This window comes from Rhinoderma darwinii, chromosome 1 (genome assembly GCF_050947455.1).
Source record: "Rhinoderma darwinii isolate aRhiDar2 chromosome 1, aRhiDar2.hap1, whole genome shotgun sequence".
Lineage (NCBI taxonomy): Eukaryota > Metazoa > Chordata > Amphibia > Anura > Rhinodermatidae > Rhinoderma > Rhinoderma darwinii.
The window spans coordinates 33,620,873-33,648,051 of record NC_134687.1 but is presented as its reverse complement, the minus strand read 5'-3'; the positions used below and the strand labels follow the sequence as shown (position 1 = coordinate 33,648,051).

The 27,179-nt window shown below is 43.5% G+C and overlaps 1 protein-coding gene across 1 annotated transcript; it reads left to right on the top strand.

The window, feature by feature from the left end:
• On the top strand, positions 1 to 27,179 carry NOP14 (NOP14 nucleolar protein). Its single transcript, XM_075857372.1, has 18 exons — positions 1 to 278; positions 1,297 to 1,431; positions 3,041 to 3,182; positions 4,043 to 4,185; positions 5,295 to 5,429; positions 8,566 to 8,688; positions 9,203 to 9,331; positions 11,752 to 12,070; positions 14,304 to 14,434; positions 15,266 to 15,351; positions 15,687 to 15,822; positions 15,964 to 16,065; positions 16,147 to 16,300; positions 20,273 to 20,432; positions 21,384 to 21,531; positions 23,002 to 23,123; positions 23,459 to 23,614; positions 25,686 to 27,179. The coding sequence occupies exons 1-18, from the start codon at positions 87 to 89 to the stop codon at positions 25,786 to 25,788; spliced, it is 2,616 nt and encodes an 871-aa protein (XP_075713487.1). The 5' UTR covers positions 1 to 86; the 3' UTR covers positions 25,789 to 27,179.

Below are 27,179 nucleotides of genomic sequence, written 5' to 3'. Positions count from 1 at the left end.
GCCGAGTGTAGTAGAACTTCCGGTTGTGGGATCACACGTGTTTACAGAGCTTGTGGATCCCCGGCTGCTGAGCTGTCACTGCTGTTATGGGGAAGAATACGAAGAAAGGGAAGATGCCGCCACCAGGACCCGCAGGACGAGTCAAGAAAGCCCGCAGCGAGGTCCGGAATAACCCCTTTGAAGTGAAGATCAACAAGCAGAAATTCAGTGTCCTGGGCAGGAAGACCAAGCATGATGTGGGGCTGCCCGGGGTGTCCAAATCCAAAGCTCTGAAGAAGGTGACTGACTAGTGATGTGTTCCTATACACTGGGTGCAGTTACTAGGGGGGTACTAGAAGTCTCAGCAGGGTCTGAGTGCCTCGGGCTGTTTACAGTTTTTAAAGGGGTATAGCACTGGTTTCTCCTGCACAGCAGAGGTGTGGGCTATGCTGTTCTGCAGCAGCTGAGGCGCGTGCTATGCTGTTTTAAAGGGGTTATAAAAGTCCTTAGTCCTCCTTCTCGGCTAGAGAACAGAACAAGTATCTGATTGACCGGTTACACTAAAAAAAAAGGGGTTGTTGTGGGACAATTCTTTTGTTTGCGCAATGTGTGCATCTTATTGCAGCTGTGATTTGATGCCGTGGTAAAGTTGCATCCAACAGCAACTTGTCACTTACGTCATAGATTGGACGACTCAAAACAACAATATATCCCGCCACCTGCGGCTTCAGGCTCATGCTACACAGATAATATTGATATATAACAGGCTGGAAAGCTGAAATCTTGACCACCCGGTTACCTGCTGTGGTTCTAGCTCCAGCAAACTTTGTTGATGACTGGCATTGAATAACTTTCCTGTCTGTCCTACCATTTGAACTGCATGGAGAATGCAGTGATAGAGAATCAGCGAACCGAGGTCACCAAACGCTCGTTCTCCTGATAGATGACCGTACAAGAGGTGGGACCCGCACCTGTCTGGCACTTATGGCATATCCTCTGAGGAATACCCCTTTAAGACATATGGCAGTGCATGTGCGGGCCAGGTCTGCTGAAGCTCGTTAGTGCTTATCTACTCTGGTTTTTATAGGGCCCTCTCCGTATGCCTTACTAGGGCCGATGGAAAGGGGCTGTCCTGATGGGATAGCAACCCCTTTAATTAGCAAAATGATAATATAATAACATCCACAAATCATGGACCAATATAAAGGGAGGTCCCATAGAAATGCTGAAGACCAATCCGGTTGTACACAATCTGTCTTCGCTCGCATTCCAGTTGCGTACTTAACTATTAAATTGTTTTTTCTTTTCGTTTTTCAGCGTAAGGACACTCTTCTTAAAGAGTACCAGCAAAGAGGAAAGTCCAGTGTGTTCAGTGACAAACGATTTGGAGAATATGACACCAAGTTGGCTCCTGAGGAGAAGATGATGAAAAGATTTGCACTAGAGCGAAAGGTAATTCATGGAGCAAGGAGTTGGGACCCAAACATGGTGCATCAGCACTGTGTGTTTCCTCTGATGAAAGGCTGAACACCATTTCTCTTAAGTCCCGAGTACTGTCTATAGTTGGAGTATATGGAGTTGTCATTTCGAGGGGAACCTTGGTAGCACTATGGCCCAAAACCTTTACCTGCGCTTGTGCATGTCCTGGACGTCCAGGAAACTTGCGCAACGTGCTGCAATGGAGGAGGCTGATGGACGTGTCTTGTCACATGGCCCTCCATCCGCAGCCATATTAAGCATGGGAGTGGCATGTGTTAGTGACGGAAGACTATGCTAACAAGGGGCGTGGCTTCAGAGAGTCAAAACGGCACTGAACTTCTAAAGAAGATATATTATTAAATGGTCACTAACTTTTCAACAAACTTTGCAAAAATCAATAGTACAAACGAATATAAGAAACTTTGTAATATATCTTTTTAGGGAATAATACCTCTTTCTACTAATCAGGCTTCTTCCCCCTCCCCCTGCCTCCTAACTGTTCACTCACTGAATGTAATGCTTTTTCCGTCTTAACAAGACGGGCGATTAGCTCACTGAGAGATCTGGTTACTGCTGTCCATAGAAGTCTATGGAGAGCAGAGTGAGAGGGAGGCAGGAGCAGAGAGAGAGGCAGGGAGAGACGCTGCTGCAGCTTCTAGTAAGAGTTATGTCACACCAGGGCTGGATTCACAGCTACACTGTTGATTACTGCTATATAATCTCTGTGTTGCTTCTATATATGTGATAGGGGAGCAGGAATCTCCACTCAATGTGTGCTGTGTATAGAATACATGATAGCCGTTAGGCTCCACCCACTAGCTCAGAGAAAACTGAGAATTCGAGATAAAACTGCTAAATGCTGCCACATATAAGTCATATAATGGGCAGAAATAGTCTGTCCATAGGTGTTAGAGTTGGAGTTTTCATTTCTGTGGGAATTTTTATTATTTTATTTCCACCTTCAGGGGTAGTTCACACTGTGTTTTCTGGCGCTGATTTCGACACGGAAACCGACATGGAATTGGCGCCAAGAAATGCCCTAAATCACCCCCTATTGATATCAATGGGAGGCAGACTGCTCTTTTGAGTGTTTTCCGCCTCTGACATCCCACTGAAATCAGTGGGAGGCAGAAAAAACCCCTCATTTGGAGCAGTTTTTGCATTAGATTCTATAGGCTGAAAAAAAGCAAAAAAAACACTGCCATTTCAAAATGTGCCTCAAAATCACTTCAGGATTTTTGAAGGCAGATTTTTAAATGCAAGCTTTTTTTTTTTTTCTGTTTTTGTATATATTTTTTTTTTAAATGCTCCAAACTAACAGTTTTTTTTTTCTGCCTCCTAGTGACTCCAAGATAGAGCGTTATGCTTTTTTTTTTTTCTCTCTCTCTCTCTCTCTCTCTCTCCCCCGCACGCAGTCAAAAAATGGCTTTGGCTGTGTACGATAAGCAATCTGACGGACGGGTTTCCTACAATATGAGTGACTTTTCCATGAGTTGTAGTGTTTTCCACTAGTGTTACTGACCGTGTTTATTAATAAATATATATATATTTATTTATTTTATTTTTTGTGTCCTTTCTATAGAGGCACACTGATAAGAAAACAATGTATAACCTGAATGAGGAGGAGGAACTCACTCACTATGGCCAGTCTCTGGCAGCATTTGAGAAGCTGAATGACGCTGTGGACAGTGACAGTGATACAGAAGAACGTGGGGCCCTGTCAGGTGTGGTGATTTTTAAGCCTAACCCTACAGTAATGAGAACGGGTGACAAGATCTGATGTGATAAATCTTCAAGTGAAAAATAGTTTCATGTTTGGTAAATTGGGAAGAGATTTGTATTTGAGCCTTTAACCCTTGCCTATAGAATTATACTGCCTCATTGCTATTTATGTTGTGTTTACACCATGTTGACTGTTTGGCAACTAAAAGGGGTTGTCTCAAGTAGAAGACCCCTTTAAAAAAAACAAGTCATCCCTGTCTGGCTTCTCTAACCCCTGATAATCCGCTGTATCTAGGCATGGATTTGTACAAATGTAATACATGGACGCGCTGGGTCTGCCAGAAAGGACATATGGACTGGGTTTATCCCCTTTTAAAGGAGTTTTCTCGTCTTAGACATTTACGGCAAATCCGCAGGATATGCCATAAATGTCTAACACTTGGGGGTCCAATTGGATGTCGTCGCCAGTTGCGTTGCCTTGGAGAAAGGGGGCAAAGAACCACCATTTTCACATTAGATGAGACTCCCTGAAGTTAAACCCCCAACTATGTGATATTTACAGCGTTAACACAGGATAGGCCATAAATGGGCTTTATTCTGTAGGCTAAATGGGTGGCCATTGACTATAATAGACTGACCATGCTGCCGACGGAAAGAGCAGAGGGGAGCTGATAGCATTCCTTTCACCGCCGCATGTCCCTTTAGTGATTGACAGAAGTCACAGTGGACGCCCCCACTTCTTGAACACTGAATCATGGTCAATATGCCTACAATGTTTGTGCGGAGACAGCCCTTAAAGAATTGCGGTTGACTTCCATAATGCATCTGGATATTTGGTGTCATTAGACTTGATGTTTTGCAGCTGAGTTAACGGCTGCACATTTTGGCGGAGGTGGATTGCTGAGAAGGAAAGCAGCTACCGAACAAAAAGAGGAGGAACCTGAAAAGCCAAAAACACGGAAAGAGCTTATTGAGGAGCTGATTGTCAAATCAAAGATGGAGAAGGTATGTGATTGTTTTGATGTAAATGTAAAGGGCTTTAAACTAATTATGTAAATCCTAATATTTTATACGTACATTAATTTACTCACTCATGTAAGCAGTGGGAGTAAGCCAAAAAAATGTAGCAGGACGAACAGGAAGATTTTTAATTGCTGGCCGCAAACTAGAGATTTCTCTTACGGTGGGCTATAGTTTGCAGGAGACCTGACCACGAACCGGCCGGGAATCCAGTGTCTACCCTACTCGAATAACAATGTATTTGGGAATAGCTTTTTATGCATCAGACTTAGAATACGTCATGTGGAGATGTCCCTCAGGACGTCTCGCAGCCTGATAGAGCTGGCGCTGCATTAAATTTAGTGCCTTAATAGGAGGGGCCGCACAGAGAAGAAAGCAGGGACTGTGCATTTTTCTGAAGCCTAAGTGACTCTGTGGTCAAATCATAGCCCCATCGGTTATAAAAAAAAAATAGCTTCTTGCTGGAACGAAGAGAAGGAAAAAATCAGATGGAATGTTTTAAGATTTTATTCACCTTCAGATGTAAAAATTGGGTAAATCTTTGCACTTAGATGGCTGATGATAGTGTCAGGCTCCCTCTAAGTATTCTGAGGTGGTCTTGTAGAGTTCAAGTGTATCTAAACGTTTGACAAACTTCTGACATGACATAGTGACATGTCAGAAGTTTGGATTGGTGGGGGTCCAAGCATGGAGACCCCCACCAATCTCTAGAACGAAGCAGCTGAAGCATAGGTGTGAGTGATCAGCTGCTTCGTGTCTGTTCGGCTTTTTCCGGAAATCAATGTATCGGAGTATGGGGTCAATAGAAAGCCTATGAGTCCGTACTCTGATACATCGGCTTTCCAGAAAAAGCCGAACAGACACGAAGCGGCTGAGCGCTCACACGAGCACTTCAGCTGCTTCTTTCCAGCGATTGGTGGGGGTCTCCGTGCTCGGACCCCCACCAATCCAAACTCCTGACATGTCACTATGACATGTGAGAAGTTTGTTAAACATTTAGCTACACTTTAAACACATTCAGGTTATTATCATTATACGTAGTAATGTCATCAAACAACACTTTCATTGTTTTCTGTTTCTTTTCTTGTTAAAAGAGAGAACGACAGAGTCAAAGAGAAAAGGCGCTGGAGCTGACGGAAAAACTTGACAGTGACTGGAAGGGGATTCAGGGATTGTTATCTCACAAGACTCCTAAATCTGAGAGAAAGGTGGAACCTGAGAAGCCAAAGGTAAGATTTCCACAAAGTTCTTGTACTTGTTGTGTTCTGTTTGTTTGTTGTTTTTGTATTGTTTGTATTTTTTCCTACTGTTCTGCTTTGAACGACTAAGGCTCTATTCACATCTGCGTTGGGGTCCCGTTCTGACGTTCCGTTGGAGCTTTCCGTCAGAACGGGACCCTGAACAGACACAAACTGAAACCAGAGGTTTCCGTTTCCATCACCATTGATTTCAATGGTGACTGATCCGGTGCCCGTGGTTTCCGTTTGTCTCTGTTGTGCACCGGACCCGTCGTGTTGCTATAAAATGTAAACGTCTACCACTTTTCTAATTTATTTTATTTACCTACTATGCCTCAGTCCTGTAATACTCCTGAGTGCATTTGCTGCTGGTTTTCAGAATCCTGCGAGTGGATTCCGACTACGAACAGTCTCCTCTGTAGTCAGGTCCTGTCGGAAGTCCTTATGTTCTGCAGCACACAGACTGTTCTCTATCATTAATTCTGTAGCTGCATCCTCCCTCAGATGCCACACAGCAGACTACAGTGACTGAGAGACCATCTAAGTAGTAGCAGCAGAAAGAGAGGTAGGACGAATGAGAGAGACATTACAGTCTAGAGTGGTGAGAGCAGGTAGGACTACGTGGCTGCCTCAGCGTAGAAGAGGGCAATCTCCGAACGGCGGAGGGGGGAATGGAGAGTGTGTAGTATGTACCACAATGCAGTTTGCTGATTTTTATTTTAAGTCCGAGCAACATAAAAAATCAAGACTAAAAGAAAAGGGATCTTTAAATGGTTTGGGTGCTCTTTACCTACTAATCTGTACCCCTACTTCTTTCTAACTTAAATGTTGTTGGCACTTGATAGGAGCAGAAAGATGGCAGACCTGGGGGCTTTCATTATTCCCCAAGACTGCCATGACAACCATCAGTACCCCAGAATAGCGTAGCGGGGGGGGGGGGGGGGCCTTTGGACTGGTGGAGGGGTCCGTCCCTTTTTTCAAACCGCTTAGATGCCGTGGTGGCTATTGATCGTGACATCTAAATGGTTAAATGGCCGGAGTCAGAGATCTCTAATCCTGGCCGTTGCAGTGAGGTGTCGACTGTATCATCCAGCCAACACCCGCCCATGAACCCAGTCCATTTTCCCCTGTGACGTACAGTTATGTCACCAAGGGGTTAAGACTATATGCAAAATTGCTTGATATTTTTGTTATGTGTATTGGAACAATAAAAAAATAATTGGTTGCAAGGTAGACATAGCCTTTAAGTGCTGGTATTTAACTCCTTCCTGACCGCCCACTGTCTTTTGGCGTCAGGCGGTGCAAGTCCCGAGCCTACAGCTCCTGATCTTAGAGCAGCCTCCTGAACACAGCTGGGGTCGGAAAACATTCGGACCCCAGCTGTTTAACCCTTTGATTACCGCGGCATGATCAAAGGGAATTCCCCTCTTTGATTGCATCACCGGGATTCCGGTGATGCGATCAAACACCGGGGAATCCCTCTTCAGTCAGCCCTGGGGACCTACAAAGGACCCCAGGGCTGTCTGTTTCGTTTGCCTGCTGTTCGGGCACACTATGTGCTGCCCGATCAGCAGCCTGTGTCATAGTGACACAGTGTAATGTATTAGCGTACAGGAGTATGCTAATACATTACAAGTAAAAAAAAAATGTTACAAGTAAAGTTATCCCTTGATGGGATCAAAAGAAAAAAAAGTGACAAAAAAAATAAAATAAAGTCCCAAAAAGAGTCTTTATTTTGCATAAAATACATTTTATTGCCCCTACACTAAATAAAAACAAAAAACCTACACATATTAGGTATCTACACGACCGTAATAACCTGAAGAATTAATCTAATGGGTTATTTAGCGTGAAACGTGAACGGGATAAAAAACAAACAAGAAAAAACTATGGGGAGAATCGCTTTTTCCTATATTCACACCGTAAAAAAATTTTTTTTTCCCCCCCAAACTCTCGCATAAAACAAGGCCTCATACAGTCACGTCAATGAAAAATTAAAAAAGTTATGGCTGTTTCTTTAAATATCTCCAGATTAGAGATTGTGTCACGACTTACAATAATTTTGATGCTGTATGTCTTTTTAAAGTGTTTGGATATCAGGGGTTTGAGACTTGTGTATAATATGTTGCACTCACACTCACTTTTTTCTAAAACACATCCCATGCGGTCCTGGGAGAGAGACTTGGGACGCTCCTTTTCAGAAGAAGCATGGGTGTATGCCTTTAAATTAATCTACAAAGCCTTACCCTGTGTCCAACACGTAGAAGCTGCTATAAAAACCTCTATGCGATGGTATTATACCCCAGATAGACTACACAAAATGTTCCCTGAGACGCCCCCGTTATGTTAGAGGAGCTGTGGCCACACTGGCACTTTATATCACACGCTATGGGAATGCCCCATACTTATCCCATATTGGTCTCCGGTTTTTGACCTTGTGTCCACAGTCTCCAAATGTCGCATCCCCCCCCGTCCCCTCAACTGGCCCTGCTGTTTATAGATATGGGTTCATTTCCTGTACCACTACAATGCTTAATTTGTAAAATCCTGGTCATGGCTAAACTGGTCGTGACCCGTCTCTGGAAGAAGACCGCTGCCCCGTTATTAGGAGAACTGATCAACACAACCTATGCCTATGAAAGAATCATCTCATTGGGCAACTCCTCGTTTCATAAATTGTCACTAGTATGGAATCCATGGTCCACTAGCGTGCACTATGCCACGTGACACACTCATTTCGGTATTGATGTCATTTTTGCTCCCCAGGATAATTTGCTACGTTGATATAGATGACATGTATGTTCTTTTCCTTTCTTTTCTTTGTTGTAATCCCACGACGTCTCTCCAACCACGACTGCCTTAACGTTTACTCCATGCGTAGGGATGGTTTTATTGTACTGTTGATATGGCAATGTTTGTATGCAATACTGCTATTTTGTTTTCTCACAAATACCAATAAAAATTATTGCAACAAAAAAGTTATGGCTGCTGGAAGGCAGAGAGGCAAAAACAGAAAAATTGAGCCGGTCATTAAGGGGTTAATAAATGCTAATCTCGGGGTATATTAACACCTTGTCATGTATACACGATATACGTCTGATGACTTTTTGTATTTGTTTCTTCCCAGCCTGATGATTACGACATGATGGTTCGGCAACTTCTCTTTGACATGAAAGCAAAACCCTCCGACAAGATGAAGTCAGAACAGGAGATCGCTCTGGAACAACAGGAGAGACTTCAGCAACTAGAGGTATTAGTTAGATTTTAGTGGAAGGCAGGGATACCCTTCCGAATATCTCTGGTGTTTTAAAAGGGGTTTTCCTCCATAAGTATTGCTTGATTATATACGCCCTCCATGTCTGATTGGAGGATTACTTTTTAGGGCTTTCCAGACCTTTAGACCGTTTAGAAAACCCATTTTCATGTACCCTATTAGGGAATTTCTGAGATAATAGAGGGGGGTCCCCTGTTCAGGATCCTCATCTCTTGTGGAGAGTGGCTATAAAGCGCGACCAATGTTATGAATGGACACTGTGTAATGCTTCATTTCCCCTGTGGTGGCGCTGCAAGAATATTTACTGCAAGGTTTCCCAACAGATTGCAGCTGATCACTGGCGGTCCCAATGGGGTTTCTTTGCAATAAGGTTATCACTAAGGGAGCCTTCTAACAAGTAGACATTGTCCAAGGTGGAGAACCCCTCTAGGTGGTTTTTTCTGCTTGCTCAGATTCAGTTAATTTTTTTTTTCCCTGCCTTTTATTATAGGCTGACCGTCTCCGTCGTATGCGAGGAGAAGATGACAGAACGAAAAAGAAACCGAAACACATATCTGCAGACGATTTGATGGATGGGTTCGTACTGGATAAGGACGATCGCCTGATGCTTTCCTACAAGGTATTTTTTACTTTTTTTCAGATACAGCTTTTATGCATCATGGATACATGGAAGCTATATGTTGCGCTCAGAGCCAAATCTGTCAGGTCAGCAGGACTGACTGCTTCGGTGACAGCGAGATCCTCCTGTTATCGAACACATCTAATTTTCTTCACCTCATTCCGACAGCCATAATGTTGATTTTGTTGTGTGGGTTAACCCGTTAGTGACCGGCCCATCGTGTTTTTACGTCGGTCACTAACGGGCCTTATTCCGATGCCATAGACTTTTTACGTTGCGGCGTCGGAATAAGTAAACAGAGCAGGGAGCTGTCAAATCTCCCTGCTCTCAGCTGCTAGAGGTAGCTGAGGGCTGGGGGCGTCCCTGCTCTGCCGTGTGAGATCGATATTAGTATCGATCTCACCCGTTTAACCCCTCAGATGCGGTGCACAATAGCAAGCACCGCATCTGTGTGGTTTTGGAGAGAGGGAGGGAGCTCCCTCTCATCCCACCGACACCCGGCGATACGATCGCCGAGTGTCTGTGTCTCCAATGGCAGCCGGGGGTCTAATAAAGGCCCCCAGGTCTGCCTGGAGTGAATGCCTGCTAGATCATGCCGCAGGCATGACCTAGCAGATGCCTGTCCGTGTTAAACGGACAGGCAGTAATACATTGCAGTGTATTATAATAGCGATCGCAGAATCGCATATTATAGTCCCCTAGTGGGACTAGTAAAAAAGTGAAAAAAAAGTTTAATAAAGTTAATTTTAAAAATGTTTTTAAAAAAAATGAAAAACCCATCTTTTCTCCTTACAAAATGCTTTACAATTAAAAAACCAAAATAAAGTTAAAAAGTTACACATATTTGGTATCGCCGCGTCCGTAACGACCCCGACTATAAATCTATTACATTATTTAACCCGCACGGTGAACGCCGTAAAAAATGTAATAAACTATGGAAAAATTGCTGTTTTCTGTGAATCCTGACTTTAAAAAAAATGTGAAAGTCGCATCTACTCCAAAATGGTACCAATAAAAACTACAAGTCTTCCCGCAAAAAAAAAGCCCTCATACAACCGCATCGGCGAAAAAATAAAAACGTTTCGGCTCTTCAAATATGGAGACACAAAAACAAATAATTTTTAAAAAAAAAAGCGTTTTACTGTGTAAAAGTAGTAAAACATACAAAAACTATACAAATTTGGTATCGTTGCAATCGTAACAACCCGCTGAATAAAGTTATTGTGTAATATTTATATCACACAGTAAACGGCGTAGATTTAAGACGCGAAAAAGAGTGGCGAAATTTCAGGTTTTTTTCCCCCCAAATAAAAGTTAATAAAAGTTAATCAATAAATAATATGTACCTCAAAATGGTGCTATTAAAAAATACAACTTGTCCCGCAAAAAACAAGACCTTATACAGCTATGTCGGCGCAAAAATAAGAGTTATAGCTCTTGGAATGCGACGATGGAAAAACGTAAAAAATGGCTTGGTCATTAAGGACTAAAATAGGCTGGTCATTAAGGGGTTAAAACCATTGCGGGATGGCAAATATGTGTAGTGATTTATTTATTTTTTTAACAACATTTATACTTGTGCTTAATAACGGCACTGCTAAGGGGAAATAAATGATGGTTGTGGCTTTTTTTATTTTTTTTTATTTAACTTTGAATTTTCTTATATAATACATTTTAATACTCCTGTGTTGTCTTTGTTTCAGTGACGAGCAACCTATTGGGTCCTTTTTGCGGTATTGCAGCTAAACCACCCCCATTTAAGTGAATGGAGCTGAGCTGCAATACTGCACACTGCCCTTGGACAAGAGTGGCGCTGTTACTAGTAGAAAGCAACCATATTTTTCATAATCTCTCACAAACCCTTTAATTCAATAAAAAAGTTCTTGGACAAATGTTTTGATGACTTGAATGGTGGAAATAAAGAAAATAAAAGGTTTTTTTACGTGGAAACTGCATTGGAATCGGCGCCATGAAATGCCCCAAATCACCCCCTATTGATTTCTATGGGAGGCAGAGGTGGTTTTTTTTTTCCCAGGCGGCTTTTGCTGCTCGCGGGGGAAAAAAAGCAACATGCTCTTCATTTGTGCGGTTTCTTCCTCTGATCTCCCATTGAAATCAATGGGAGGTCAGAGAAAACTTGCGGCGCTCGTTTGGAGCATTTTATGCAGTGGTTTTTGCCCACATTTTCTACATTAGAATCAACAGCCGCGGGCAAATAAACACGAAAAAAAGAAAGCATCCAGCAAAGCTGGCAACTGAAAATTCCTTCAGGGATTTTGAGGCAGATTTTTTCTGCCGGTTAAAAAAAACTGTGAACTAGGCCTTTAGTACTATAGTTTAACATACATTTTTCTTGATACTAGATTTTACTACTGACATTATTATTTACATCTTTGTTTTTTTTGTTTTTTTCTCAATAGGATGGGAAGATGAACCTTCCTGATTCTGAAGACCATGAGCTGAAGACTGGAGATAATGATGCAGTGGTCAATGAGGGCAGTGATGATGAGGGTAGTGAACCTGGAGATGACGAAGGTGAAGAAGATGAGGATGCTGAAGGAAGTGACGAGGAGGAGGAGGAGGAGGAAAGTAACGCTTCTGACAAGCACTCCGACCTGGACTCTAATGCAGACTGTGAGGAAGATGAAGAAGTGCAAGTTAAAATAACAAAGAAAACCCGAAAGGTCAAAGAGAAGCGTTCCGATGAGGCCAGTTCTCAGCTCCCCTTCACATTTAAAGGTGAGTTTCTAACATGGAGTATCTAATTGGTTGGTGATTGGGATGATTGCTTTTTCTGGTGAGGACCATACCATGTTCGCTATAGGGGAGTGTATTACAGTAGGTAGTGCTGATGAAGTAAAGAGAATACTATTCACCTAGTACAACTTGTATATGGGTTATAATCGTTAGAACCAGCCATAAATGTTCTGTCCCTTCCTCCACTTCATGCAAAGTACGATACTCACAAGGGGGTGACAATGAGCCCAGGAGGACACTCCATGGACTGTATGAAATATGTTCTCCATTCTGAGGCATGATGAGTGACAAAAATATTGGAATTCGTGAACCTACGGTACAAAATAAACATATTTTGCAGTTGCTCCACCTGATAGGACAAGGATAACAGACATCCGGTGGCGTTGCTTCATTTGATTCCTTATGACCGAATGTGCTAGAACCAGGGAACCCTTCCTGGGCCAGATAAACGCAGAATTTAGGAATAATGTTGTGGTTCTTTTAACCCTCCATGCTCTCATAATTTGGCACTTTGTTTCTTCTGGAATTTCAATTTAGCCCCAGTCACAATGTCTTGCACCAATTTTTAGCGATTAGCCAGCTCACAAATTTGTTACAACCGTAAAATGTCTTACGCTATCGATAATATATGTATTATGAACAATTTTGATCACACATTCCGCAGAACTAATAAGGATCCATTTATAGATTAATCACAAAATGGATCCCATCATTTTTTAAGGGCAATGCTTTCTACATTTCTCTGTCTGGGTATAGACGCCAGACAGGCGCATAGAGTGCGCACCTTTACCATCAGTTGTATCTGGCTCAGGCAAAAATGGTATAGCTGATATATGTGAAGCTTAAAGAGGCTCTGTCACCAGATTTTGCAACCCCTATCTGCTATTGCAGCAGATCGGCGCTGCAATGTAGATTACAGTAACGTTTTTATTTTTAAAAAACGAGCATTTTTGGCCAAGTTATGACCATTTTTGTATTTATGCAAATGAGGCTTGCAAAAGTCCAAGTGGGCGTGTATTATGTGCGTACATCGGGGCGTTTTTAATACTTTTACTAGCTGGGTGCTCTGATGAGAAGTATCATCCACTTCTCTTCAGAACGCCCAGCTTCTGGCAGTGCAGACACAGCCGTGTTCTCGAGAGATCACGCTGTGACGTCACTCACAGGTCCTGCATCGTGTCAGCAGCTTCGGCGTTTGCAGGTAAGTAGCTACATCGACTTACCTGCAAACGCCGATGCTGCAGAATCAACTGTAGCCTCTGGTGCCGATGTGTCCTCGCTCGTCTGACACGATGCAGGACCTGTGAGTGACGTCACAGCGTGATCTCTCGAGAACACGGCTGTGTCTGCACTGCCAGAAGCTGGGCGTTCTGAAGAGAAGTGGATGATACTTCTCATCAGAACGCCCAGCTAGTAAAAGTAGTAAAAACGCACCGATGTACGCACATAATACACGCCCAGTTGTACTTTTACTTTAAACACGCCCACTTGGACTTTTGCAAGCCTCATTTGCATAAATACAAAAATGGTCATAACTTGGCCAAAAATGCTCGTTTTTTAAAAAATAAAAACGTTACTGTAATCTACATTGCAGCGCCGATCTGATGCAATAGCAGATAGGGGTTGCAAAATCTGGTGACAGAGCCTCTTTAAAGGGGTTGTACGTACACTGGATGGTTTTTCATACTGATGACTTCTACACGGGATAGGTCACCAGTATATGATCAGTGTGGATCCGACACCCAGACCCCACACCGATCAACTGTTGCTGCTGCCTTTGAGCACCGGATGTTCTGCAGTTGCCGGCTTCGGAGAGCAGATGGCTCTACACTGTATAGCGGTTATACTGCAGCACGGCCGCTATACTGCGACCGGAGCCATCTGCTTCCGTCATGGACATCTGGTATCGGGAGGCAGCCGGAACAGCTGATTGGTGCGGGGTCCAGGTGTCGGACCCCCACCGATCATATACTGATGACTTATTCTGTGGATAGGTCATCAATATGAACTACTGACCGAGTCCGGACGAGCCAGAGGATGACCTTTTACGTGTTTCAATTCAATAAATTATCTGTCGTACGGTTTTGTAAATATAATTGTATGACGTTACATGCATCAGGCGACTGCATCTAAAGAACGCCTGTATTGTGTTCACTATTGCAACGTTTAGAATAAAAACTGACCCTTCTGCTTCTGTATTTGTGTCTACTCTAAGTCCCGGAGTTGTATGAGGATTTCCAGTCACTTCTGAGTGAGAAACCTTCCGATCAGCAGCTCCTCATCCTGGAGAGAATTCAGAAGTGTAATCATCCGAGTCTGGCTCAGGGGAACAAGGCAAAGCTGGAGGTGAGAGATTCTAGCTGATGTATGATCCCTAACACTAGAGCCAGCGGAGATCAGATATTCAGGCCTGTTTATGGGGGTACAGTGGTTATTCTTCAGATATTGCTGTCCTCCGATAACTGCAGAATGGGTGAACGTGAAATGGTTCAGCAACTACCAGAGTGTTTACTACAAGACATTAAGGGTAAACAAGGTGGTCTCATATACTATGATGGTGAGGAAAAGTAGGACCAATGCACTTGTGACTTGTTGGAGAGTAGGTGTTAAAGTTTTCAGAGGGTGAAGGAAAAAAAATAAACACAGGTACTGAACGCAATTCCTGTGCTGGTGCTGATTGGAGGGTTGGTAAACTTGCTAAGATAAATAGACAAATCCGATCTCAACCTACATACAACGTATGGAAATGGGAAATATATATATATATCTATGTAGGTGTGTGTGTATTCTTCCCTTTTTACTTTGGTGGAGGGGTCTGAGGATAGTCGCATGTCTGGTAGGTTAGATGTCTGTGGCCAGCTTAAAGGGGTTGTCCGGTCTGGGCGGTTTTTCATACTGATGACCTATCTAAAGGTTCGGTCATCCGTATATGATTAGTGGGGGTCCGACACCAGCACCGATCAGCTGCCGGAGGTTACGCAGTGGTTGGTGCTGGAAGCAGGTGGCTCTGGTCTCAGTATAACGGCCATGCTGGAGTACTGCAACTTTGCTCCTATTCCATTTAGTAGGAGCAGAGCTGCACTAACCCAGCACGGCCATACTGTATTTTTTTTTTTTATCTGCAGAAGAATATAAAAATGATTGATTTATTAAAGCTGTCATTGTATCTTTTCCCAGAAACTATTTGGTTTTCTTCTGGATTATGTCATAGACCTGGCTGAGCAGGAGACGCCGGATCTTCAAACTGTTGACAAGATGATAATGTAAATAGACTTTTCACTGATGTACATAATGTCCTATATGGACCTAAATTGGTAAAAAAAAAATGCTAAAAGTTTCCATGGGAAGGTCTGAGGGCTGTTCTGTATACTACTTCTAAATGGGAGCCACATACAGATCTGCCCACTAGGGGCCGCAACACGCAGCCGAGAAGTATGTTTGGGGGAGCAAAAATGGAACCTCGAATCTTTAGCAAGTATATGAAATAATTTAGGAGGAAGGGCAGAAATTTTGATACTAAATTTTGTACTAAAAAAACCTCTTTTAATGTTTGTTTTCTTTTGTTTTTTTTTTAACCGTCCTTTCTCTCATATGACAGTCCACTGTACCAGTTGTGCCAGATGTTTCCAGAAGCAGCAGCTGATTGCGTAAGGAACGCTTTACGGGATATTTCTCGCACTTTGGATGAAGCGGTGGATTCCAAAGGCCGAGCGACCTTTCCAGCATTACATGTGGTGTGTAATTTTTTAGTCTTTCTGTGGATTTTTGCTTGCGGCTTTCTATAAGCCGGCAGGTGAGCCCATAGTAATGTATTTTCTGTGATTTGGTTTGTAAAGCCTGTCCTGTCCTGATTCCCTATTGTCTTTATCTTTTAGCTCTTATACTTCAAAATTACTGGAATTTTATTCCCTACGTCTGATTTCTGGCACCCGGTGGTTACCCCGGCCATCGCTGTGATGAGCCAGTTGCTGACAAAGGTGAGCGACCGAGCCTGTAATAAGCCTATACCATTACGTTGACCAGTCTCTGCCATAACTCGTGTTCTGTATTGATTCCAGTGTCCCGTGTCCTCATTCGAAGATGTCGCTGCTGGGCTTTTCATTGGCTGCGTGTTTCTGGAGTACGTGTCCCTGTCTAAGAGGTTTATACCAGAGCTGATCAACTTCCTGCTGGGAATTCTCCACTTGGCCACACCACACAAGGCTTCTGTTGGTACGTATTTGTCAAATTGGGTTTATTTACACCACTATAAAAGGGGGTGTCTCGTGAAGTCATAAGTGGAGCCCACGCTAAGTTCTGAAAGGGGGTGACTTGGATGAGGCAACGCTTTTAAATGTAGTTCAAAAATTGGACTCGAGGTGATCTCCTCCCCAGAAGTTCAGTTCTGCATAAATGTACTTTTATGCTGAACCCGTAGACCAAACGCCTCTTGCCGAGCAATGTTATGTTACCCGGTTTCCAGTTTGTCATTCTGAAGAAGATGGGTTCATTCTGAAAATGGGTTACCTGAGCTCTCGTCAGAGAACGTACCTGGTTTTCACATCATGGAGAATCGTTTTTCAGTAGGTGATCGGCTGGTCACCGCTGTTTCGGCTCCCGCCTCTTTTGTCAAACAGCTGATTTTGCCGGCTAATGCCTTGTCTGCCCACCCTGCAGGGGGGATGTAGTATTACATAGTGGACTTTCTGATAAAAGGGTGTCCATATAATACAAGGGTGGCTGGAGTCCACCAGAGCGGGAGCCGCTATTTTCTTAGCGTTTCTCTGTTCTGCCTAAATCGGTCATATGGACAGGGGTTGTGACCACCTCTGTTCACATAATGTCATAAAATTGCCGCAATTACCATTCTGTATTCAGTGGGTCGCGTGCTGGCTGCGTGGTTATAGCAAATCTATTCTCTGTGCAAATTGTAAAATTTGTAGTGGATCCTGGGTTTGTCCTCTTACAATTCCCTGCTGTGCCGAGACTCCATTTTAAATCTACAATGCTTTGCGTAGTCTCTGGCAGCGTCCAAAATTGTTCTTTTCATCACTTTTTTAGTAGACTTTGGCTGTTTAATGTGCATTTTCATCCTTGTGCTATTTACCAATATCCGTTTTTCTGCATAGTACAACAAACATTCGTTCTTATTGGCCTCGCCTCAGGCGGAATGAGACGTGCGTGCTAAACAAATTTCATTCCAGCTGCACGACTGCTATGGAAGAGACTTTGAGTTACGGCTCATTATTTATACGTTTTTCACGTAAAAAAAACCCATAAAAAGACTCCAAAAAATATGCCAAGTTTTAATTTACCATAAGATTTGCTGTGCATTCTTTGTTACGGTTATTACTGCAGTGAGGCCATGCTTCTAAGGGCGAAAACCTCAAATATTGCCTGCGATCAGTCACGATTTGAATCTGAGGGGGAAATAAAAGCCGCCACATGCCGCCGTGTGATATCGGGCACGTGGAGGGTATGGTCTGGGCACATAGCAGGCTGTGGGTGTTATATTTTCACAAATCGGTGCACCACGTATCCGTAATACAGCCGTGCGTATTATCCCTTGATGGAGCGCTGTTCTGTTTTGCCTACTTTTAATTTTAGAATATAGGAAGATCATGTTCACACTTTCCTTGGTGGAGTTTTTCACAGGCGGAAAATCTGCCTCAAAATTCCGTTTGGAAGTTTGAGGCAGATTTTCCTCTGCCTGCACGCCAATTTTCGCGGCGTCTCGCTGCGTTTTTCGTCCGCGGCCAGTGAGCACCGCAGGCATAAAACTCTGCGAAATACTTTTCCTCTGCCTCCCATTGATGTCAATGGGAGGTCAGAGGCGTAAACGCCCGAAGATAAAGCATGTCACTTCTTTCTCCTGCGAGCGGTAAAACGGGAGGCATTTTCGGCCGGTTTTTGACGAGTTTTGCGGCGCGGTTTCCGCGTCAAAAAACTAGTCAAGAAACTCTGTGTGAACCCGGCCTTAGACATTACAGCAGAGAACTGGTAATCCAGAAAATAAATAATACAATTATCGTGCCACGTGCATCATATCATGAGCCGTTCATGAGGCGCTGGATGGTGTTGTTCCTACGATGTCCTTTATAACAAGAGATACTGAACCATAAAGTGGGTTTTTGTTTTGCTTAAAATTGCTGAATTTTTGGGATTAAAAGAGAACTCCACTTTTGAACAATATTTCACAGATAAAATCGACATCACAAGTTGAGTAACTTTGTCATCGCTTTCCATTACTTCTCGTGCTGATTTTGAGCTTGTGTGGTTTTTTTTTTGGGTTGTGAAAGTCAGAATTCTTGGAGTCTGTCTGGAATTTGTCCGCACTCTACACAAGGTCATGTGACCAAGCAGCTGAGCTCCCACCATGCACTGCTCTCTGGTAACACGAGACTGGCAGAACTCTGTTCTCTGTCTGAACAGCGACTATAACATAATGTAGTTAAAATTCCCGACCGTTTAACCCATTTGATTCCGCCTTTAATAGCAGCCGTGATATCTAAGGAGCTTTACAGCAGGGGCTCTATATAGCCACCCATGGGCATTCCTTATAACGCGATCGTTGGGTGCCAATGGGTTACCATGGCGATTAGGGCCCTAACACAATATTTCATTGTTTAAAAATAATAAACCATTAAAAAAGGAAGAATAATAATAAAATACAAATATCGTATCGCCGCAATCATAATGACCTGTAGAATTAAGTTGACAACTGAAATATTTATACCACATGTCTCATGGTGTAAAATAAAGAGAAAAAAAATCTATGGCGGATTTGTATTTTGTATCCCCTTCCCCCAAAAAAAAAAACCAGGTAAATAATTGTTTACCCCAAAATGTGCCAATAAAATGCACAAATCATCCCGAAACCGCTACGTCGATAGGAAAATAAGTTTTATGCTTCTTGGTGTAAATGGAAATAAGGGGAAGGTCACAGTGAACCTTGAGACAACGATGGTGCGACGTCATTACCACTTCTATGTGACATGCAGCCAATTTATAGTATTTACGTGTATAGGAATTTATTGATTTAGGTGCTAAACTTTACTAGAACGTGACGTTACTTGTAGAATATGATGGTCAATACAGGACTCGTGCAGAGCAGGCAGTGGCCTAGCTGTAGAGGGTGGAGGGGTCGCGGTTTCACTTTGCCATATAGGAAATAAGTTTTGTTTTTAAAGGGCCAGTGAACTGCAAGCAGCTGTAATACGATACCCAGGAATACTTCGCTTTTATATGGTCTTCAGATCCTATACATTGCAAAGTCATTCCATATAATGCCACTTGACTGCTAAGCCCCGGATCCCCAAGAATAGTGACGTCACAACAGCTGAAGTCTATTGTCTATAGCTAGCCGGCGCTCCGTTTCCCTATAATACATTCTGCAGCCTTAGAGGGTTTTATTGATTAATTTGCACTGAAAATCTTTCCGAAAACTGTGTCCTGATTTGCTACACAATTTTTGGAACGGTGAATTTTCTTCTTGTTCCTCGACTGATGACTTCCAAGTTTCTGGGTCAAGAAGACCGGAGTAAAAGACGAGATCTCTTATCTTCTCCGCAGTAAAATGTTTATTAATCAGCCTGTGTAACATGCCCAGCGATCAGGTTCGAACCTTTTATGCGGGCATTAAAATAATCGGTTATCGGTAGCACATCTGCCCATGTAAACAGGCATGCGCTGCCGACAATAAAAGAAACTGTATGTGCCCGAACGATCGCATTGATGATCACTCGGGCACGTATCGTAACGTTGCTTGCTCCGTGCTGCTATAGGTGGTGGTATGCAGCCCGATACTGGCTGGAAAAACCAGCGCCAATTAACAATATAGCTTGTCGATCGGCGCTCATTCGCTGCATTCACAAGCAGCAACGATCGTCATACGATCGTTCGTCTCCATACATTTCCATCATGTCAGCAGCACATCTCTCTGTTTACACAAGGATAGGTGCTTCCGACTACCGACCATTTTTTATTTATTTTTTTTGCCGCATTTGCTAGTTCATCGGCTGATCATTGCCCTGTTTTACACAGGGCAATGATCAGGAATGAGCGTTTATTGCCCAATCACTGGATTGCCGATCGGTGCTTATTACAGGCAGAAAATCTGCCAATATAAAAGGTCCTTAACACTGTGGATATAGCTGAGCGCCCTTTTACCGGTATCCGGTCTCACAACTAATTTTACCTTGACAGATTATGTTGTGGTTCCTCCATTTAAAGTCAATGGGAAGTCCTCAGAGCTGCTGTTAATTGATAGTACGGAGGATGCTGCGTCATGGGTGAAGAGGACTCTGCCGCTGACGGCAATCAATGGCCTGGACTCGCAGGACAAAACGGAGATCAATCATTTTAAGTGAGTCATTGAATTTATTTTCCTCTGTTCTTCTGGTAGAAGTACAGTAAAACTTTAGGATTGTTCATCAGTGTATGATCGGTGGGGGTCTGATACCTGGACCCCGCACTGATCAGCTGATCCGGGCGCTGGAAGCAATGCAGGGGTTGGTGCCGGGAACAGAAGGTTCCGACCACAGTATAGTGGCCGCGCTGCAGCACTACAGCTCTGCCCCTAGTCAAGTGAATAGGAGCAGAGCTGCAGTAACCCTGCAGGGCCGCAATACAGTGGTCGGTATTTTCTGCTTCCGGCACAGAGCCCTGCATTGCTTCCAGCGCCCGGAGGCAGCCGGAACAGCTGTTCGGTGGGGGGTCCAGGTGTCGGACCCCCTCGGATCATATACTGATGACCTATCCTGTGGATAGGTCATCAGTATGAAAAACAGCCCCCAGCCTAGACAAGCCCTTTAAGCTGTCCATAGGTAATATATGGTATCTGTTGGTTGAAGAAGCATATTCTTTGTATAGAAGGGGATAAATGGCTACAACAATCCCCTTTTTTCCCTGTTGGGAGTCATTGGAGACAGGTTTTTCTTTAAGTTTTTGAGATCAATGTGGGTCTTGAGGTCGGGATCCACCGATCAGAATGTAATGGCATATCCTAGGATGGGAATACCCATTTTAACATCTGTGCCCTGTTGCGTAGATATAACTGGTTGAACCTCTGGGGATCATTCTCTCTTTTTTTAGTATGCCAGAAACCGAGAAGCCCCTACAGTGAATATGGGTTTCTTGGAGTGCGAGTACAATGGTGATGACTGAGGGTTGGTCCTATCTACACTATAGGACATTAAATGGGTTTTTACCCTGTGTACGCTTTCATAGATGTGCTGCAACTTGAGGGTGTTCTCATCCTCTTTGACTCCATTGATACTATCCTTTTGCTAATGCTTTATCCGTTGCTCCCACATAGGCTGACCTGCATAGCGGTGTGTTTGGACATCGTAAAAAGATGTGTGGACAACTATAGCTCTTTACCAACTTTCCAAGAGATTTTCCACTCAATAGGGAAGGTTATCTGTGAATATCTGCCCCAAAGCAGGTACCCCGAGAAAATCCAGGTAACTAATTTTACAATGGTGGCCAGAATTGAACAGTTTCTAAATTGTCAGGAAATGACAATGCAGTAATGAAGAGAGATATAATTTGGTGTGTCAGATATTTAGGTGATTCCTGATCGCTGACTAAGGCCCCATGCACACGACCGTAAAAAACTCTGTTATTGCAGACCGCAATACGGTCCTTCATTACGTATCTGCCCGGTTCCATTGGCCGCGGACACCTTTCCGTAGCGCTACGGATAGGTGCCGGGAAATATGGAGCATGTCCTACTTTTCTGATTTTACGGGCCGTGCTCCCATACTTTGTATGGAAGCATGGCACGAAAGTGCGGTCATTGGCTGGACCGCCCGCAATCGTGGGCCGTGATTACGGGCACGGCTGTGTGCATGAGGCTGTACGTGTATATTGTATATACTTGCATTACATCCATCTGAAAGTGGGAGAGATGCAATGTGGATGCGTCACTTCTGGACACTGTAGCCCTCAGGGGCGGGCTATAGTGGGTGCAGAAGGCACTGGTGCATTAAGGAGGATCCAAAGCCCCCCCCCTCTGCCGTAAAAGCTGCCAATATTAGATGGGGGCACTGTTGCAGATTTGGCGCTGGGGCCTAGGAGCTTTGAGTGACACCTCTGGTAGCCCTGCTTCAACGGCCCATGGCTTCATAGGGGGGACTAGTTAAAGCCAGAAATACTGTCAACATGGCTGCAGAGCAAGTTTTCTTTCATGACAAACCCTCAGCAAGTCAGACCTGAAATATATATTCACCTGTGAATTCCATTTTTCCATATAACATTGCGTGGTAAATATGTTCTATTACACATCCTAGTAGTCCTCCTGAGTTACACCCTGTATTATAAGTTAAAGGCTATGTAAACCCTTAAAATAGTCTGTGTTTTTATATAAAAATGTTCATCAGGGTGTTTTGTGCAACTTTCTAAATACTTTTTATTAAAAAATTATTTTTACTTTTTGAGATACAGCTGCTTTGTATCCTGTATACAGAGCCGCTCTATCGTTCGCGAAGACCCGTATCCGTCAGATCAGCGGGACTGACAGGTTCATTGACAGCGGGTCCTTCTGTCTCCACCTGTTACTGATCACATCTAAGTTATGAACTTGGATGTGATAGATTACATGTGGATCCTGGGTGTCCGAGACCTGCAGGACCTACTGACACTGAACCCGTCAGTCTTGCTGACCTGGCGGATTCAGGTCTTAGCGAACGATACAGGGTACAAAGCAACTGTATCTCAAAGCAAAGAAGATTTAAAAAAAATTGTTTTTAGAAAGTTGCAAAAAACACACTGATATATACAGGGGTCCTGTAGTCGGGTGTACACACACTGAGATTACCCATCATGGCAAGTGGCACAAAAGAAAGGCACTGCGGGCCACCTAATGCTCTGCATACGTGTTAAAGTCCAACAGTGGTGTCTACTTTACCTTTCAAGTATCTTCTCTGTTTCAGGATTTATGTAATAACATAACAGAAGATATTAAGAAGCACAGCAAGAAGCCTTATAGTCCCCTCGTCTTTGAGAAACAGATGGCCGTCCCAATGAAAATGTTCACTCCCAAAGTCATGCCTGTGTGAGTGTCATAAATGGGATATAGGTCTTTATTGCTCTCGGTAATTCAGCAAATCTGTTGATTTGACTTGTAATTAAAGGGGTTGTACAGGATAAGAAAAACATGGCAGATTTCTCCCAAAAACAGCACCACACCTGTCCGCAGGTTGTGTGCGGTATTGCAGCTCCGCCGCATGTACTTCAATGGAACTGAACCACAATAGAAGTCACGACCCATGGACAGGTGTTTGGAAGAAAGCAGCTGTGTTTTTCTAGCCCTGGACAGCCCCTTTAATTTGAGATTCCTTTGCGGCTTTATTAAGTCTTCATGTTACTTCTGTTGTCGTCTTCTCGCAGGCTGGAGTTCGGCAAGAAGCAGGGATGTAACAAAGTGGAGCGAGAGCGGAAAAGACTGATTCACAAACATAAGAGGGAGTTTAAGGGAGCTGTCCGAGAAATCCGCAAAGACAATCAGTTCCTGGCCAGGGAGAAGCTTTCCGAGACCATGCAGAGGTGAGTGGTGACGTCTATGCAACGCAAACTACAGCAGGACGTTTCCATGCACATGGTGGGATAATGCCCCCTCCACTGTATATGTCAGGAATATTAGAAGTCGTCTTGAACGTAGTGCGAGGCCTCAGCTGCTGCAGAAGCTCTTTTTTTTGGCAAGCAAGGAGATTTATCTCTACCATTTATTCAAATAAAAAAACACCCTCATTGTTTTCAAAAAGCTCTGCAGCAGCTGGAGTAGGTCTTATGTTTTGCGGAACCTTTTTTTTATTATTGTATTATAGAGAGGGACCTCTAAATGTCAGTCCGTAATTGGCGCTTTTGCAGGAATTTTCTTTTCCTGTGCCAAACTGCTTCGGAAGGAAGAGAGAAGCGGTGCCAATGTAGCGCCCCTTATCTTTGTATAATCCTCCAGGACGAACATCAGAATGTAATGTAGGTACAGTAGTATTTGCAGACCTGGCGTTGTCCCTCAACATCAAAGAGAATAATAATTGACTGTCGGCCCGAACTGACGATCATCAGAACTAAAATCCAAGATTGGTTTCCATGTAATACCCATACCCAACTACCCAGCAACCTTTTTTGTATGGCTGCTCGTCTATTTTGGACATGTATCGCATATGGTGGGCCTGTCCTAAACTTGTGAGATCTTATAGCCGACTGTTTGACTTAATGCCGGGTTTATTTGGCATAAGGCCGTGTTCACACAGTGCAGATTTTATGCAGATTTTGCATGTAGTTTTCTAAGGCAGAACCTAAACAGGAAATATATAAAGGAAGGCCTTAAACTTTCTCCCCTGGATCCAATTCTGATTTTCCCTTAAATGCGTGCAAAATCTGCACTGTGTGAACAAGGCCGTACCATATGTAAAGATCAAAACTAGCACTACTGCTCTAGACCCTAAACCAGCAGAACTTACTCCTTCTCAATTCAAATTATTCTCTTCTATCCCATTAGCTGCTAAAATAACTATAGATCACTCTTGGAAAAAGCAAACGGTCCCATTTAAAGATGTTACATTTTGAGGGGACTTCATGTTCTTCAATGAAAAACGTACTCGCATTCTGCTTGATAGAAATTCAAAGTTTGAGAAACTAATTTGCCCCTGAATTCGTAACTCCCGTCGCCTACCCACATCTCCGTACTGCCTTGATTGAAGAATTCAATTTTGAGTCAGATTTTGACCTGCCGGCAGAACACTTGCCGCGTTTTTCGGCTTCGGCCATTGAGCGCCGCGGGCAAAAAAACGCAGCGAAATCCGCTTTTTCTGCCTCTTTTTGATGTCATTGGGAAGTCCGAGATGGAAACGTGTGAAGGAAGGGCATGACGCTGCTTTTTCCCGCAAGAAAAAAAAAAAAAAACGCCTCCGCCTACCATTGAAATCAATGGGAGGTGTTTTCAGGCTGGCACGGTTTCTGCATCTAAAACAGCGGCCAAAAACTTAGTGTGAACAGGGCCTAACTGTTTTTCACTATGCACACTTTAAGGCCTCATGCGCACGACAGTAGCCATGTGCACGGGCCGTGACTTGCGGCTCAGATGGCCGCGGAGTGTCACCCGCGGCTGCCCGGCAAATCGCCAGCCGTGCCCATGGCCGCGTGTATTCATTTCTATGAGCCTGGACCGCAAAATACGGCTGTAATAAGACATGTCCGTCGTTCTTGCGGTCCAGGCTCCCAGGCAATGCACGGACCGTGGAAACCACGGTCGTGTGCATGGGCCCATTGAAATGAATGGGGCCGCAATTCACCCGGAGATTTGAGGTGAATTGCGGCCGCAAAAATACGTTCGTGTGCATGGGGCCTAATAAAAACTATTGAAGACAAAATCCAAGCTTGGTGTTATGGGACTACAAGTCCCATCATTTCAATATTGAGCACTAACATTACACTCCGTCCTACTGGCAGGTAGAAGATCCAGCAATCACCAACACGTTACAAGATGCCCATAGTTTTATTATTCCACAGTTTTTATATAGAGATTTGACATTCAAATGTTTTTTAGTTGAGATCAATAAATGAAATTCTCCTTTCGATCTTCTCAAACTGACCCCTAATCTTGTTTCTCCAGGGATTCTGAGCGGAAGAAGAAGGTAAAAGATCTTTTCAACAGTTTGTCAACGCAGGAGGGTGAATGGAAAGCCTTAAAGAGGAGGAAGATGAAGGGGAAGTAACGTGGACTTGGTGTTGTTGAGAATTGGGAGACGGGAGCTGGGAGACATCCGCTTCTTATAGACTGTCATCTGCCGTCTGTCTCTTATGAGGATAGACTGGAAACAATCCGTACTATGATTTTCACAGCCGTTTCTATATTTTAAAACGGGACATTGGACCCCACAATGCCGAGTGGTTGTATGACTCTACGTTTTATTCCGGAAGCGAGGAGTGTGCCATTGGCTGGTCTTATTTGTGAGTCGTGGACTTCTAGAAGTTGTATTTCTAAGGGTATGTTCACACGCTTAACAAAAAACGTCTGAAAATACGGAGCTGGTTTCAAGGGAAAACCACTCCTGATTTTCAGCTGTTTTTTTAAGCAACTCGTGTTTTCTGCAGCGGTTTTTATGGCCATTTTTGGAGCTGTTTTTCTATTGTCAATGAAAAACGACTCCAAAAATGGCTCAAGAAGTGACATGCACTTCTTTTTGCGGGGCGTCTTTTTACGCGGCGTTATTTGAAAATGAGGCGTAAAATAACACTCCGTCAGAATGCTGTTTTTCCCATTGAAATCAATGGGCAGATGTTTGGAGGCGTTCTGCTTCCGATTTTTCGGCCGTTTTTCAGGATGTTTATGTACCGAGAAATGGCTGAAAATGGCCTGTGTGAACATACCCGAAGTGTGTAGTGAAGCAGAAAAGCTTTATCTGTGGAGCATATTGTGATTACAACACGATTGTGTCTGGAATATTGTGTAGATTATTTTTTTGCATTCTGTCAGAAGTACTGGCATTTTTGACGGCAAAATAGTGTCGTCTACAGCACTACGCGAATACTGAAATCCCCACCAGGAACCTGATGGTCTTCATTTCAAGTCAACGGGATCTGTCCGGATTTGTTCAGATCCATTGCGGTTCTGCTTTTAAAAGAAGTCTTTTTTTTTTTTTGTTTTTCTCTTCTGTGTTCGCTCCACCCATCACGAGCTTTTTATCGCCCAGCCTATGGGTGGCCAACAGTGGCAGCGAAAAACATCCGTCTTTTCTAATATTGTACAATCCCTTTAGGAATTCTTGAAATACCTCAGCCTATCCGTGTATTGTTGTTGACCGTGGTTTCCATTTTTTTTGTTCACTCCGTCTACCCATGTTCTCATGGCCGCTTCTAACCGGATAGAACTCCATGTAACAATTGTAAAACTCCTTTACCAGATCTTAAACCAATCTAGATACTTCAGGATGTTTTGGAACTGGGAATTTGTAGCCACTGCTTTTTACTATCATTTTAACATGGACCAAAATATCTAACGACTGCTTAAAGTTCAATCAATTTCATTCATTTATTTAGACTGTTCTTAGGTCAGAATACTGGAAAGGTGTAGCTAATAAAGTGGCGCCTGAGGGTACAGACTGTG